Source organism: Salmo salar, chromosome 01 (genome assembly GCF_965601325.2).
Source record: "Salmo salar chromosome 01, fSalSal1, whole genome shotgun sequence".
Taxonomy (NCBI): domain Eukaryota; kingdom Metazoa; phylum Chordata; class Actinopteri; order Salmoniformes; family Salmonidae; genus Salmo; species Salmo salar.
In genome coordinates, this window is record NC_138291.1 from 82,672,063 (window position 1) to 82,685,992 (window position 13,930).

Here is a 13,930-nt window from a genome sequence, read left to right on the forward strand (position 1 = left end):
TGTGTGTGTGTGTGTGTGTGTGTGTGTGTGTGTGTGTGTGTTATAGAGATTGAGAGAGAGAGAGAGGGAGCGCTCAAAGTTGGTACACACCGCCAGAGGGCATTGTCTTCTAATTTATGTTCTGTTATTCCCTGAAGGGCTGAAGGCATCATGGTCAAATGTAAAACAATGAATGTAATGTTCTTATATTCCCAACTGTGTGTTACATTGAACTTAGAAGGGTTTTATAGTTGACCTATTTTCATGAGATTTGTTTTTATTCTTTCAGGAACAAAGAAACGTGTTATCAGTTTGGATTACGTCTATGGATGAGGAATCACGAAGAGGCTTTGCATTCACATAAATAGCCATAGCCTATCAATGACAGTGTCTATATCATAGAGATCCTATTAAATTAATTATAACAAAGCAATAGTAAACATGTCGTCCCACACGAATGATGCAGCACCCCCTTGGGCCAATCAGTGTAACTTTGTAAATTATGGATCTCTATGGCAAAACTCATTATTCGGGACAAGTCTCGCATCAAAATCGAGCCAGTGGTGTCTGAGATATCACGTGTGACTAATGTACGTACAGTTGATTATTGACTCCCCCCACTTGGGCCCATCAGTGTAATTTTGTAGATGATGGAATTTTATGGCAAGATGCATCATTCACCCAATCTTCCAAAATTGGGCCAGTGGTGTCTGAGATATTGTGTGGGTTAGCTAGACTTATATGCCTGACCATGTATGCCAAATTTCATCACTCTAAGTCAAACAGATCAAGAGGTGTAAACATGCCCGTTATGCCACCGTGAAGTCAATATGAATGTTCTTGCATATGTTGTCTTGACAGAGTTTGCAACATGTGTACCACATTTTGTTACAATACAAATAACCTTGACTGATTTACAGTGCCTTCGGAAAGTATTCAGACCCCCTTCACAGTTCCACATTTTGTTATGTTACCTTATTCTAAAATGGATTAAATAAAACAAATTCCTCAGCAATCTACACACCCCATAATGACGATGCAAGAACAGGTTTTTAGAAATGTTTGCAAATGTATCGAAAATAAAAAACAGAAATACCTTATTTACATTAGTATTCACACTCTTTGCTATGAGACTCAAAATTGAGCTCAGGTGCATCATGTTTCCTTTGATAATTTTGTACCTTTATTTAACTAGGCAAGTCAGTTAAGAACAAAAGCTTCTTTTCAATGACGGCCTAGGAACACCGGGTTAACTGCCTGTTCAGGGGCAGAACGACAGATTTGTACCTTGTCAGCTCGGGGACTTGAACTTGCAACCTTTCGGTTACTAGTCCAACGCTCTAACCACTAGGCTACCCTGCTGCCCCCTTGAGATGTTTCTACAACTTGGTTGGAGTGCACCTGTGGTAAATTCAATTGTTTGGACATGATTTGGAAAGGCACACACCTGTCTATATAAGGTTCCACAGTTGACATTGCATGTCAGAGCAAAAACCAAGCCATGAGGTCGAAGGAATTGTCTGTAGAGCGCTGAGACAGGATTGTGTCAAGACACAGATCTGGGGAAAGGTACCAAAAAATGTCTGCAAGCCCATAATCTACTTGACAAGTAATAGCCTAGGTGACAACTTTTGTTCATAGAGGAATTTAAAGGCAGCCCATTGGCTGTCTGATAAACTCAACGACAGTGTTAGCCTCCCCAACATGATGTTCCGGTTTTGAGGGGAAATGGAAAGAGAGCTACTTTTGGACGTTAACAAGGGTTTTCACTAATTACCTCAGCCACAAAGTCAAAATTGGCAATATCGGAAAAATTTGCTTTTTGGTCATAATTTTAAGGTTAGGGTTAGGCATAAGTTTAGCAGTGTGGATAAGGTAGGGTTAGGTTTAAAATCTGATTTTAAGAAGATAAATTGTAGAAATAGGTGGGTTTATGCTAAAGCCACTTTCTATCATTCTAAATTTCATCAGTTTGGATGAAACTCTTCCACCTTCTCCTCCATCCACTTTGAAAAGAAGGTTGACGACATCCGCTTCTCATTCACTCAGCCTATTGAGTCTACTGGTCACACTCTCACAAAACTACCCTACGCCTTGACCTCTTTCTCCCCTCTCTCTCCAGATGAAATCCTGCAATTAGTGAGGTCCAGCCGCCCGACAACCTGCCCACTCTACCCCATCACCACCTCCCTTCTCCAGACCATCTCTGAAGACCTCCCATTCCTCACTTCCCTCATCAATTCATCCCTGACCACTGGCTGAGTCCCCTCTGACTTCAAAATGGCCTGAGTGGCTCTCCTCCTCAAGAAACCAACAACTCTACAGACCAGTATCCCTTCTTTCTTTTCTTTCCAAAACACTTGAGCGTGCTGTCTCTGACCAACTCTCTCAGAACGATCTTCTTGACCCTAACCAGTCAGGCTTCAAGACGAGTCACTCAAGCGAGACTGCTCTTCTCTATGTCATGGAGTCTCTCTGCACTGCCAAAGCTGACTCTCTCCTCTGTTTTCATCCTCCTAGATCTATCTGCTGACTTTGACACTGTGAGCCATCAGATCCCCCTCTCCACCCTCTCAGGCTCTGCACACTTTGGATTGTATCCTACCTGGCAGGCCGCTCCGATCTGTGTCTGCACCGGGTACTGGTGACAACTCCACGGTGTCCCCCTCCCAGAGTGCAAAGAACCTGGGCATGACCCTGTACAACACCCTGTCGTTCTCTGCAAACATGAAAGCAATGACTCGCTCCTGTAGGTTCATGAGCCACAACATCCGTAGAGTACGACCCAACCTCACACAGGAAGCTGCTCAAGTCCTAATCCAGGCACTTGCCATCTCCTGTCTGGACTACTGCAACTCGCTGTTGGCTGGGCTCCCCGCTTGTGCCATCAAACCCCTGCAACTTATCCAGAATGATGCAGCCCGCCTTGTCTTCAACCTTTCCAAGTTCTCCTATGTCACCCCGCTCCTCTGCACACTCCACTGGCTTCCATGGTACTTCCCTACGGAGCAGCAAGAGGAACTGCCCCTTCCTTTCTTCAGGCTATGCTCAAACCCTACACTCCAACCCGCGCTCTCCGTTCTGCCACCTCTGGTCTCTTGGCGAGGGCCTACCTCTTCAAAGAGTATCTTAAATAATCCCACCTGCTAAATGACTAAAATGGAAATGTTTGACTTTGTGGCTGTGGTAACTAGTGACGACCATTAACAAGGCAACACTCCATCTAAACTTCTTCTCCACATTTACTGGATTGGTTGAACAGTGCAGAAGAGAACCTCCCCGGACAGTTTTTTTCCCTTCCCGTCAAGACTGGTATGTAGGGCAGGGGTCATCAACTTTTTTTTCTTGAGCGCAAGGTCAGGGGGCTGGAACAAATAAGAATTTGTTCTTAACTGACTTGCCAAGTTAAATAAATAAATTGCAAGTCATTTGAAGACTGCAAATTGACCGCAAGAAGCCCAAAAATATATATTTGACTAAAACATAATCAGTTCAAACTTTACTTACATTTGTATATGATTACATATACACTGAGTATACCAAACATTAGGAACACCTTCCTAATATTGAGTTGACCCACCCCTGCTTTTGTCCTCAGAACAGCCTCAATTTGTTGCGGCATGGACTCTACAAGTTGTCGAAAGCGTTCCACAGGGATCCTGGCCCATGTTGACTCCAATGCTTGCCACAGTTGTGGCACAGCGGTATAAGGCACTGCATCTCAGTGCAAGAGGTGTCACTACAGTCCCTGGTTCGAATCAAGGCTGTATTACATCTGGCTGTGATTGGGAGTCCCATAGGGTGGCACACAATTGGCCCAGCGTTGGCCGCAGTACGCCGTCATTGTAAATAAGAATTTGTTCTTAACTGAATTGCCTAGTTAAATAAGAAATGTTGGCTGGATGTCTTTTGGGTGGTGGGCCATTCTTGATACACATGAGAAACTGTAGAGTGTGAAAAACCCACCAGCTTTGCAGTTCTTGACACAAACCAGAGTGTATGGCACTTACTATCATACCCCATTCAAAGGCACTTAAATATTTTGTCTTGCTCATTCACTCTCTGAATGGCACACATACACAATCCATGTCTCAAGGCTTAAAAATCCTTCTTTAACTTGTGTCCTCCCCTCAATAAGGGATCATAGCTTTGTGTATCTCAGTGTGTATCTCTATAACGCGTGGGAATACTTTGGAACAGATTTCAAACATTAAAATCACTTGGAGCTGATATGCTGGTGTTTTTACAGTATTTTATGTCCAACAATAAAAATACAAATAAACAACACTTTTTTTTGCTCAGAAAACTTGGGGGGGGCAAATAAAATCCCTTGCGGGGCAAATTCTTTCTTTACTATGCGTGGGAATACTTTGGAACATATTTTTCTAAATTAAATACGTTTTCTTTTACTCAGAACATTTGGGGAACCCTGGTTCTAGTTTCAGGCATTTATTTTTAAACCTATATTCGTAGAAAACAGCGTTTTCCCAATGGAGATTACTGATTGGTCTTGTCACCTGTCAGACCAGAACACGTCACCGTCAACTTTAAAAACTAAACCCAGTTAATTTGAACACACATGCAAAACTTCTTTTGTGGGTCGTGCAAGCCCTGACCGAGTGCAGTTCAAACATAGTTACTTGATTTCAACGTTTCTGTGAGGACCTTAACCGAAGCGCAAGGTTTCAGCTAACAGAAAGTAGTGTTACAGTGGCACGCCGTGCGAATTAGTTAATCCGTCAATCTAATTTCTGTTCGCTTGTTTGTTGTCCACTTTTAATTTATTTTTGTTGTGACTGTATCTGTGGGAATATTTGATCAGCGGCAATATTATGTCAAATCTCCGGCCTAGACTTTGTGTTTTAGGAAAGGGGTCGAATGGCTACGGCTTTCATCTGCACGGTGAGAAAGGGAAAACCGGACAGTTTATCCGACTCGTAGAACCAGACTCTCCCGCCGCCACCGCCGGTCTCTTCGCCGGGGACCTACTGACGTTCGTTAACGGGGACAGCGTGGAGGGCGAAAGCCACCAGCAGGTCGTTGCCCGGATACGAGCCACAGTGGGCAGCCTCGAGCTGATCGTGGTAGACGCCAAAACGGCGGAGGTACTAAATAAGCACAGTTTAAAGTGCCGTAAAGAGTATGTCACGGAGGGCATCCCGTTACCAGGGGAAGCAGCGAAAAGCAACGGGACCTCGAGAGACACGACCCCTACACCGGCAGAGAACGGAAACCTCTCCCTGCAGAGGCTGAGTGTCACCACCAAGGTAAAAGGGACTTTAAGAAAAACTTTAATCTCCCTTAGGTTAATTTCGCAGAAGGGCAATTTTCATAGGCCTTGTCATGGGATTGGAGAGCTGACCAGGGGGCTACCACTTGCTGTCACACATTGAACTACAATAGAGATGTAGCCTACATCCTACCATGTTTTATTGTGAACAATATTTTACCTACAGTGTTATGAGATATAAGTGTGGTATTTTACTTGCTCTCATTGTGTGACAAGGACAGACAAGGGTAGTGATGCATGCATATTTCTATCTAATTTGATCTATCAAAACATTTATAAAAGCTTTTAATCTCTTATCAGAAGGCTATACAGATGACAACAACCACATAACCTGATATTTCCTTATCTGAGCTGGAGTGTTTGGTTGAAAGGCATGCTTGAAAGGTCATGTGAAAATTGCCAGAGACCTCAGTGGAATGCCACTGAACAGTTCTGTCTACCTGTTGAACAACAAGGGTAGTCCTTGTGTTTAAATGGGTCCCTATTCTCTTCTAAAGCCCCTGTTCAGGTTTGGCTTGTCAGACCAGATCTAGAGCCATGGCCCTGATGTTCCAAGCACTCCTGATGTCATGTCTTGTGTCGGGATTGTAACATGAGCTGTTTTATTAGCCTTTTGCTAAACAGGCAACACTTGAGGTGCTGGTACAGTAGACCTATATCTGTTTTATGCAAATAATATTCCTCTGATATGCTGTCTAAATCCAGGGTTTGTTGGTTCTGTGTCTGTCACTAGAAGCTAGGCCATATTTGTAAGCGCCATATGTCGCGTTGAAGTCGGAAGTTTAAATACACTTAGGTTGGAGTCATTATAACTCATTTTTCAACCACTCCACAAATGTATTGTTAACAATCTATAGTTTTGGCAAGTCGGTTAGGACATCTACTTTGTGCATGACACAAGTAATTTTTCCAACAATTGTTTACAGACAGATTATTTCACTTATAATTCACTGCATCACAATTCCAGTGGGTCAGAAGTTTACATGCACTAAGTTGGCTGTGCTTTTAAACAGCTTGGAAAATTCCAGAAAATGATGTCATGGCTTTAGAAGCTTCTGATAGGCTAATTGACATCATTTGAGTCAATTGGAGGTGTACCTGTGGATGTATTTCAAGGCCTACTTTCAAACTCAGTGCCTCTTTGCATTTTCCCATGACATCATGGGAAAATCAAAAGAAATCAGCCAAGACCTCAGAAAAAAAATGTAGACCTACAAGTCTGGTTCATCCTTGGGAGCAATTTCCAAATGCCTGAAGGTGCCACGTTCAGCTGTACAAACAATAGTACGCAAGTATAAACACCATGGGACCACGCAGCCGTCATACCGCTCAGGAAGGAGACGTGTTCTGTCTCCTAGAGATGAATGTACTTTGGTGCGAAAAGTGCAAATCAATCCCAGAACAACAGCAAAGTACCTTGTGAAGATGCTGGAGGAAACGGGTACAAAAGTATCTATATCCACAGTAAAACAAGTCCTATATCGACATAACCTGAAAGGCCGCTCATCAAGGAAGAAGCCACTGCTCCAAAACCGCCATAAAAAAGCCAGACTATGGTTTGCAACTCCACATCGGGACGAAGATGGTACTTTTTGGAAAAACATCCTCTGGCCTGATGAAACCAAAATAGAACTGTTTGGCCATAATGACCATTATGTTTGGAGGAAAAAGGGGAGGCTTGCAAGCCAAAGACCACCATCCCAACCGTGAGTCACGGGGGTGGCAGCATCATGTGGGGGTGCTTCACAAAATAGATGGCATCATGAGCAGGGAAAAGTGTGTGTATATATTGAAGCAACATCTCAAGACATCAGTCAGAAAGTTAAAGCTTGGTTGCAAATGGGTCTTCCAAATGGACAATGACCCCAAGCATACTTCCAAAGTTGTGGCAAAATGGCTTAAGGACAACAAAGTTGAGGTCTTGGAGTGGCTATCACAAAGCCCTGACCTCAATCCGATAGAAAATGTGTGGGCAGAACTGAAAAAGTGTGTGCGAGCAAGGAGGCCTACAAACCTGACTCAGTTACACCAGCTCTATTAGGAGGAATGGGCCAAAATTCACCCAACTTATTGTGGGAAGCTTGTGGAAGGCTACCTGACACGTTTGACCCAAGTTAAACAATTTAAAGGCAATGCTACCAAATACTAATTGAGTGTATGTAAACTTCTGTCCCACTGGGAATGTGATGAAATAAATGAAAGCTGAAATAAATCATTCTCTCTACTATTCTGACATTTTCACATTCTTAAAATAGTGGTGATCCTAACTGACCTAAGACAGGGAATTTTTACTAGGATTAAATGTCAGGAATTGTGAAACTGGGTTTAAATGTATTTGGCTGAGGTGTATGTAAACTTCTGACTTCAACTGTATGTTTGTATTGTGTAGACTCTAGAGCATCAACAGACCGATATGCTTACAGGGCTATTATTCTGTTAGAGAGAACTGAACCGACCACATAGCCATCATGTCCCTTAACAGTCCATAGAGCTAGCGACAACAGCTGTCTGCTTACTGTCTCAAGAAGCAATGTCATCAGCACAACATAGGAAATAAGAGCTATATTCACAGTGTCTGCGTTGGAATGCTCATCCATGTCGTCTTATTCAATTTAATCTAAAAGGCTAAATTGATCCCAGATCAGCACTAGTACTTTGAGATGGTTTATGAATATGGGCCCAGCACAAAATGGCTACCAATCCATCTTAATGATCAGATCAATTTGTAAGCCAGAAAGGTCCTTGTTATCCCAAGGTCGGAATATCAGGAATTCCTCATTAACCTCTTACATCTAGACCTTCCGCTAGCGGAACACCTGCTCCAATATCCAATGATGGGCGTGGCGCGAAATACAAAGTCCTCGAAAATCCGAAAACTTAAATTTTTCAAACATATGACTATTTTACACCATTTTAACCTGTTATGGCTAGGGGGCAGTATTTTCACGGCTGGATAAAAAACGTACCCGATTTAATCTGATTATTACTCCTGCCCAGAAACTAGAATATGCATATAATTATTAGCTTTGGATAGAAAACACTCAAGTTTCTAAAACTGTTTGAATGGTGTCTGTGAGAATAACAGAACTCAAATGGCAGGTCAAAACCTGAGAGATTCCTTTACAGGAAGTGGCCTGTCTGACCATTTGTCTTTCTTTGACATCTCATTCCATTACAAAGGATCTCTGCGGTAACGTGACACTTCCCACGGCTCCAATAGGCTCTCAGAGCCCGGGAAAAACCTGAATGTCGTCATTCCAGCCCCAGGCTGAAACACATTATCACCTTTCTCAAGTGGCCGATCAAGGGACTGTGGGCTTAGGCGCGTGCACTGGCCGCCCCCGTCTTAGTGTTTTTTCCTCTGTTTAGCGAAAAAGAGATTCCCGGTCGGAATATTATCGCTTTTTACGAGATAAATTGATTTTAAACAGCGGTTGACATGCTTCGAAGTACGGTAATGGAATATTTAGAATTTTTTTGTCACGAATTGCGCCATGCGCGCGACCCTGATTTACCATTTCGGATAGTTTCTGGAACGCACGAACAAAACGCCGCTATTCGGATATAACGATGGATTATTTTGGACCAAACCAACTTTTGTTATTGAAGTAGCAGTCCTGGGAGTGCATTCTGACGAAGACAACAAAAGGTAATCAAACTTTTGTAATAGTAAATCTGATTTTGGTGAAGGCTAAACTTGCCGGGTGTCTAAATAGCTAGCTCGTGATGGCTGGGCTATGTACTTAGAATATTGCAAAATGTGCTTTCACCAAAAAGCTATTTTAAAATCGGACATATCGAGTGCATAGAGGAGTTCTGTATCTATAATTCTTAAAATAATTGTTATGCTTTTTGTGAACGTTTATCGTGAGTAATTTAGTAAATTGTTAGTAATTCCCCGGAAGTTTGCGGGGGGTATGCTAGTTCTGAACGTCACATGCTAATGTAAAAAGCTGTTTTTTGATATAAATATGAACTTGATTGAACAAAACATGCATGTATTGTATAACATCATGTCCTAGGTGTGTCATCTGATGAAGATCATCAAAGGTTAGTGCTGCATTTAGCTGTCTTCTGGGTTTTTGTGACATTATATGCTAGCTTGAAAAATGGGTGTCTGACTATTTCTGGCTGGGTACTCTGACATAATCTAATGTTTTGCTTTCGCTGTAAAGCCTTTTTGAAATCGGACAGTGTGTTTAGATAAAGGAGAGTCTTGTCTTTAAAATGCTGTAAAATAGTCATATGTTTGAAAAATGGAAGTTTTTGTATTTTTGAGGAATTTGTAATTCGCGCCACGCCTATCATTGGATATTGGAGCAGGTGTTCCGCTAGCGGAACGTCTAGATGTAAGAGGTTAAAGACAAGACTCTCCTTTATCTAACCACACTGTCCGATTTCAAAAAGGCTTTACAGTGACAGCAAAACATTAGATTATGTCAGCAGAGTACCCAGCCAGAAATAATCAGACACCCATTTTTCAAGCTAGCATATAATGTCACATAAACCCAAACCACAGCTAAATGCAGCACTAACCTTTGATCTTCATCAGATGACACTCCTAGGACATTATGTTATACAATACATGCATGTTTTGTTCAATCAAGTTCATATTTATATCAAAAAACAGCTTTTTACATTAGCATGTGACGTTCAGAACTAGCATACCCACCGAAAACTTCCGGTGAATTTACTAAATTACTCATGATAAACGTTCACAAAAAACATAATTATTTTAAGAATTATAGATACAGAACTCCTTTATGCAATCGCCATGTCCGATTTTAAAATAGCTTTTCGGTGAAAGCACATTTTGCAATATTCTGAGTAGATAGCTCGCCATCACGGGCTAGCTATTTAGACACCCACCAAGTTTAGCCCTCACCAAAGTCAGATTTACTATAAGAAAAATTGGATTACCTTTGCTGTTCTTCGTCAGAATGCACTCCCGGGACTTCTACTTCAATAACAAATGTTGGTTTGGTTCCAAATAATCCATAGTTATATCCAAATAGCGGCGTTTTGTTGTGCGTTCAAGACACTATCCGAAGGGTTACGCGCCCGACGCGTTTCGTGACAAAAAAATTCTAAATATTCCATTACCGTACTTCGAAGCATGTCAACCGCTGTTTAAAATCTATTTTTATGCTATTTTTTTTTAATTTATTTTTTTATTATTAATTATTTTTGTTTGTTTGTTTTTTCTCGTAAAAAAGCGATAATATTCCGACCGGGAAACCCTGTTTTCGTTCAAAGACGAAAAAATAAAAACATGGTGTCGCCTCGTGCACGCGCCTCAGTCTCATTGTTCTCAGATCGACCAAATGCGCTACTGTTTTTCAGCCTGGGCCTGCAGAGTCATCATTCACCGTTTTGCTGCCTTCTGAGAGCCTATGGGAGCCGTAGGAAGTGTCACGTTACAGCAGAGATCCTCAGTTTTCAATAAAGAGAGTGTAGAAGGCCAAGAAATGGTCAGAGAGGGCACTTCCTGTAAGGAATCTTCTCAGGTTTTGGCCTGCCAAATGAGTTCTGTTATACTCACAGACACCATTCAAACAGTTTTAGAAACTTTGGAGTGTTTTCTATCCAAAGCTAATAATTATATGCATATTCTAGTTTCTGGGCAGGAGTAATAATCAGATTAAATCGTGTACGTTTTTTATCAGGCCGTGAAAATACTGCCCCCTAGCCATAACAGGTTAATCAGGAAACTTTTATCTCTGAGAAAGTGACAGCTGAGCTCTAACATACGGCCTCCTCCCTGGCTCCATCCCTCAACCTCTCCACCCCTCTTTACCTCACCAGCCTCATTCAGTGGGTTATGAAATGCTTTTTTTTATATGGTAATTCATCTGTGAGTGTGCAGAGGTCAGTCACATAGGCAGAACTTGTACAACATATTTGTGTAGTCGTGTTAGGCAGTGCAAGGTCTGCTCTCCTGATTTATTACTATTGTGCAACAGCGGCACAAATGGGAAATAGAAAAATCAGATCACTCTCGGGCTTGCCTTGATGTGTAGCTAGTGTTTCCCCTGAATCATAGTTTGCATCCCAAATGGCACACTATTCATCTACTGTAGGGATTAATGTGCCATTTGGGACGAACACAAAAGTTCTTGTAAATAGTGGGTCCCGACAAGGGCCTTGAGTTTTTCCTTGCCACATGACCTGAACAGAACAAACTCTGGCTTCTGTAAATAGGAGGGTTTCCTGATCTGTTCATCCTGATCTGTCATATTCCGTCTCTGTGTTCCGACATGGAGATCTCTACTTGGAATTAACCTGTTTTTGCATGGACATTGCCATTGAGGGCTTCCACAATTTTAAAGTAGTCAACTGGGTGGAGATTCCTATGTGTTGGGAGCGATCAGCCAATAATCAAAGCATTATCTTCTTAAAATTGGTTTGTCTAGTTTGTAAATGGCTTTAAGCTATATTACATTTGACATTTTAGTCATTTAGCAGATGCTCTTATTCAGAGTGACTTACAGTTAGTGCGTTCTTTTTAAGATAGCTAACTAGGCTGATGTCGCAAGTCACTACTTCACAGGAGAGGGATTTGAACATAAACAGTTTATTTTTGATCAAAATGTGTTTTTTGGCAGAAATGCCTTCTGGAACATGTGAATGTTCATGTGCCTTAATAACAAACTTGTATGCCATTTGTAGCTAGCTAAATGTCTGAACAAGACTCCACTATGCAAGTAGCAATTTTACTGTACCGTTTACACCTGTATCCTGTGCATGTGACGACTAAACTTTTATTTGATCTAGTGTGTGTTTACCAGAGACGGTAATGTGAAGAACAACATGGACCAAAGTCAAATTAGGATATAACGTTAGGCCAATGAGACGGTGGCGAGGGGTGTGTTCTATGGGATTATTTAGGATACTCTTTGAAGAGGTAGGGTTTCAGTTTTTGGAAGATGGGCAGGGATCTGTCCTAGCTTCAGGGGGAAACTGGTTCCATCATTGAGGTACCAGAACAGGAAAGAGCTTGGACTGGGCTGAGCAGGAGCTGCTGTCCTGTAGGGGTGGGAGGGCCTGGAGATCAGAGGTGACAGAACGGCATACTCCGATTTGGGTGTAGGGTTTGAGCATAGCCTGAAGGTAGGGAGGGGCAGTTCCTCTTGCTGCTCCGTAGGCAAGTACTATCGTCTTGTTGTGGATGCGAGCTTCGACTGGAAGCCAGTGGAGTGTGTGGGGGAGAGCGATGACATGGTAGAACTTGGGAAGGTGTTACCAGGTGGGCTGCAGCATTCTGGAGAAGTTGCAAGGGTTAAATGGCACAAGTGGGAAGCCCAGCCAGCAGCGAATTGCTGTAGTTCAGACGAGAGATGACAAGTGCCTGGATTAGGACCTGCGCCGCTTCCTGTGTGAGGTAGGGTCGTACTTTACGGATGTTGTAATATATGAACCTGCAGGAGAGAGTCACAGCTTTGATGTTAGCAGAGAACAATAGGGTGTTGTCCAGGGTCAAGCCAAGGTTATTTGCACTCTGGGAGTGGGACGCCGTGGAGTTGTCAACCATGATGGAAAGGTCTTGGAGCGGGCAGGCCTTCCCTAGAGGAGAAGCAGCTTCGTCTTGTTGAGCTTGAGGTGGTGGACTGACATCTGCCAGGCACGCAGAGATGTGTGTGTGGCCACCTGGGTATCTGAAGGAGGAAAGTAGTGTCATCCGCATAGCAATGATGGCAGAGACCGTGTGAGGATATGAGTGACTTGATGTATAGAGCGAAGAAGAGGGGTCCTAGAACCGAGCTCTGGGGGACACCAGTAGTGAGAGTTTGTGGTGCAGACACCTCTCCTCGTCACCTGGTATGAGCGGTTTGCCAGGTAGGATGCAATCCAAGAGTGTGCAGAGCTTGAGACACCCAGCCCTGGGGAGGGAGAGCTCAAGTGTTTTGGAAGGGAAATAAAGGGGACTGCTCATCTCTGTATCACAGAAGCTCTCCGCACTGACAAAGCAGACTGTCCTCTTTTCTCATCCTCCTAGGTTTGTAGTTTTTCACGTCATAGGAGTTGAGTGTTGCTTTCATGAGGAGGGGAGTGACTCGGGCCATTTTTAAAGTCTGAGGGTACGCAGCCTCTGGTCAGGGATGAGGGAGGTGAGGAATGGGATAAGGTCTCTGGAAGAGGGGATGGGGTCAAGCGGGCAGGTTGCCAGGTGGCCTGACCTCACTAGTTGCAGGATTTCATCTGGAGAAAGAGGTCAAGTGTGAATGGGACCAGTGGACTCAATAGGCTGAGTAAATGAGGAGTGGATGTTGACAACCTTCTTTTCAAAGTGGTTGACAAAGTCATCCGCAGAGAGGGAGGGGGTGGAGGATTAAGGTGGAAAAGAGTTTCCAAGGGTTAGAGGCAGAACCTTGACATTTAGGGTTATTTAAAAAGTGGCTTTAGCAGCTGATACAGAGGAAGAGAAGGTAGGGAGTGAAAGGGTGGTGGGTCTTCCGGATGTCTAGTTTTCCTCCAATTTCGCACAGCTGCCCGCAGCCCTGTTCTGTAAGTTTGCAATGAGTCACTCAGCCACAGAGCAGGAGGGCCGCGCCGGCCGGGAGGAGAGTAGGGTCGAAGAGGGTTTAGCAGAAGGGAGAGATGGGAGAGAGAGAATGAAGATTGCGATGGAGCATTACCATCTGGGTAGGGGCTGAGTGGCTA

At 43.2% G+C, this 13,930-nt stretch overlaps 1 protein-coding gene across 1 annotated transcript in view; it reads left to right on the forward strand.

Annotated features, from left to right (window-relative positions):
• The first annotated feature begins 4,582 nt into the window (after positions 1-4,582).
• Positions 4,583-13,930, forward strand: part of slc9a3r1 (SLC9A3 regulator 1) — a 46,229-nt gene continuing 36,881 nt past the window's right edge. The window contains 1 exon segment of the mRNA NM_001141752.1: positions 4,583-5,246. Within this exon segment, the coding sequence (NP_001135224.1) occupies positions 4,812-5,246 (435 nt within the window). The 5' untranslated portion in view covers positions 4,583-4,811.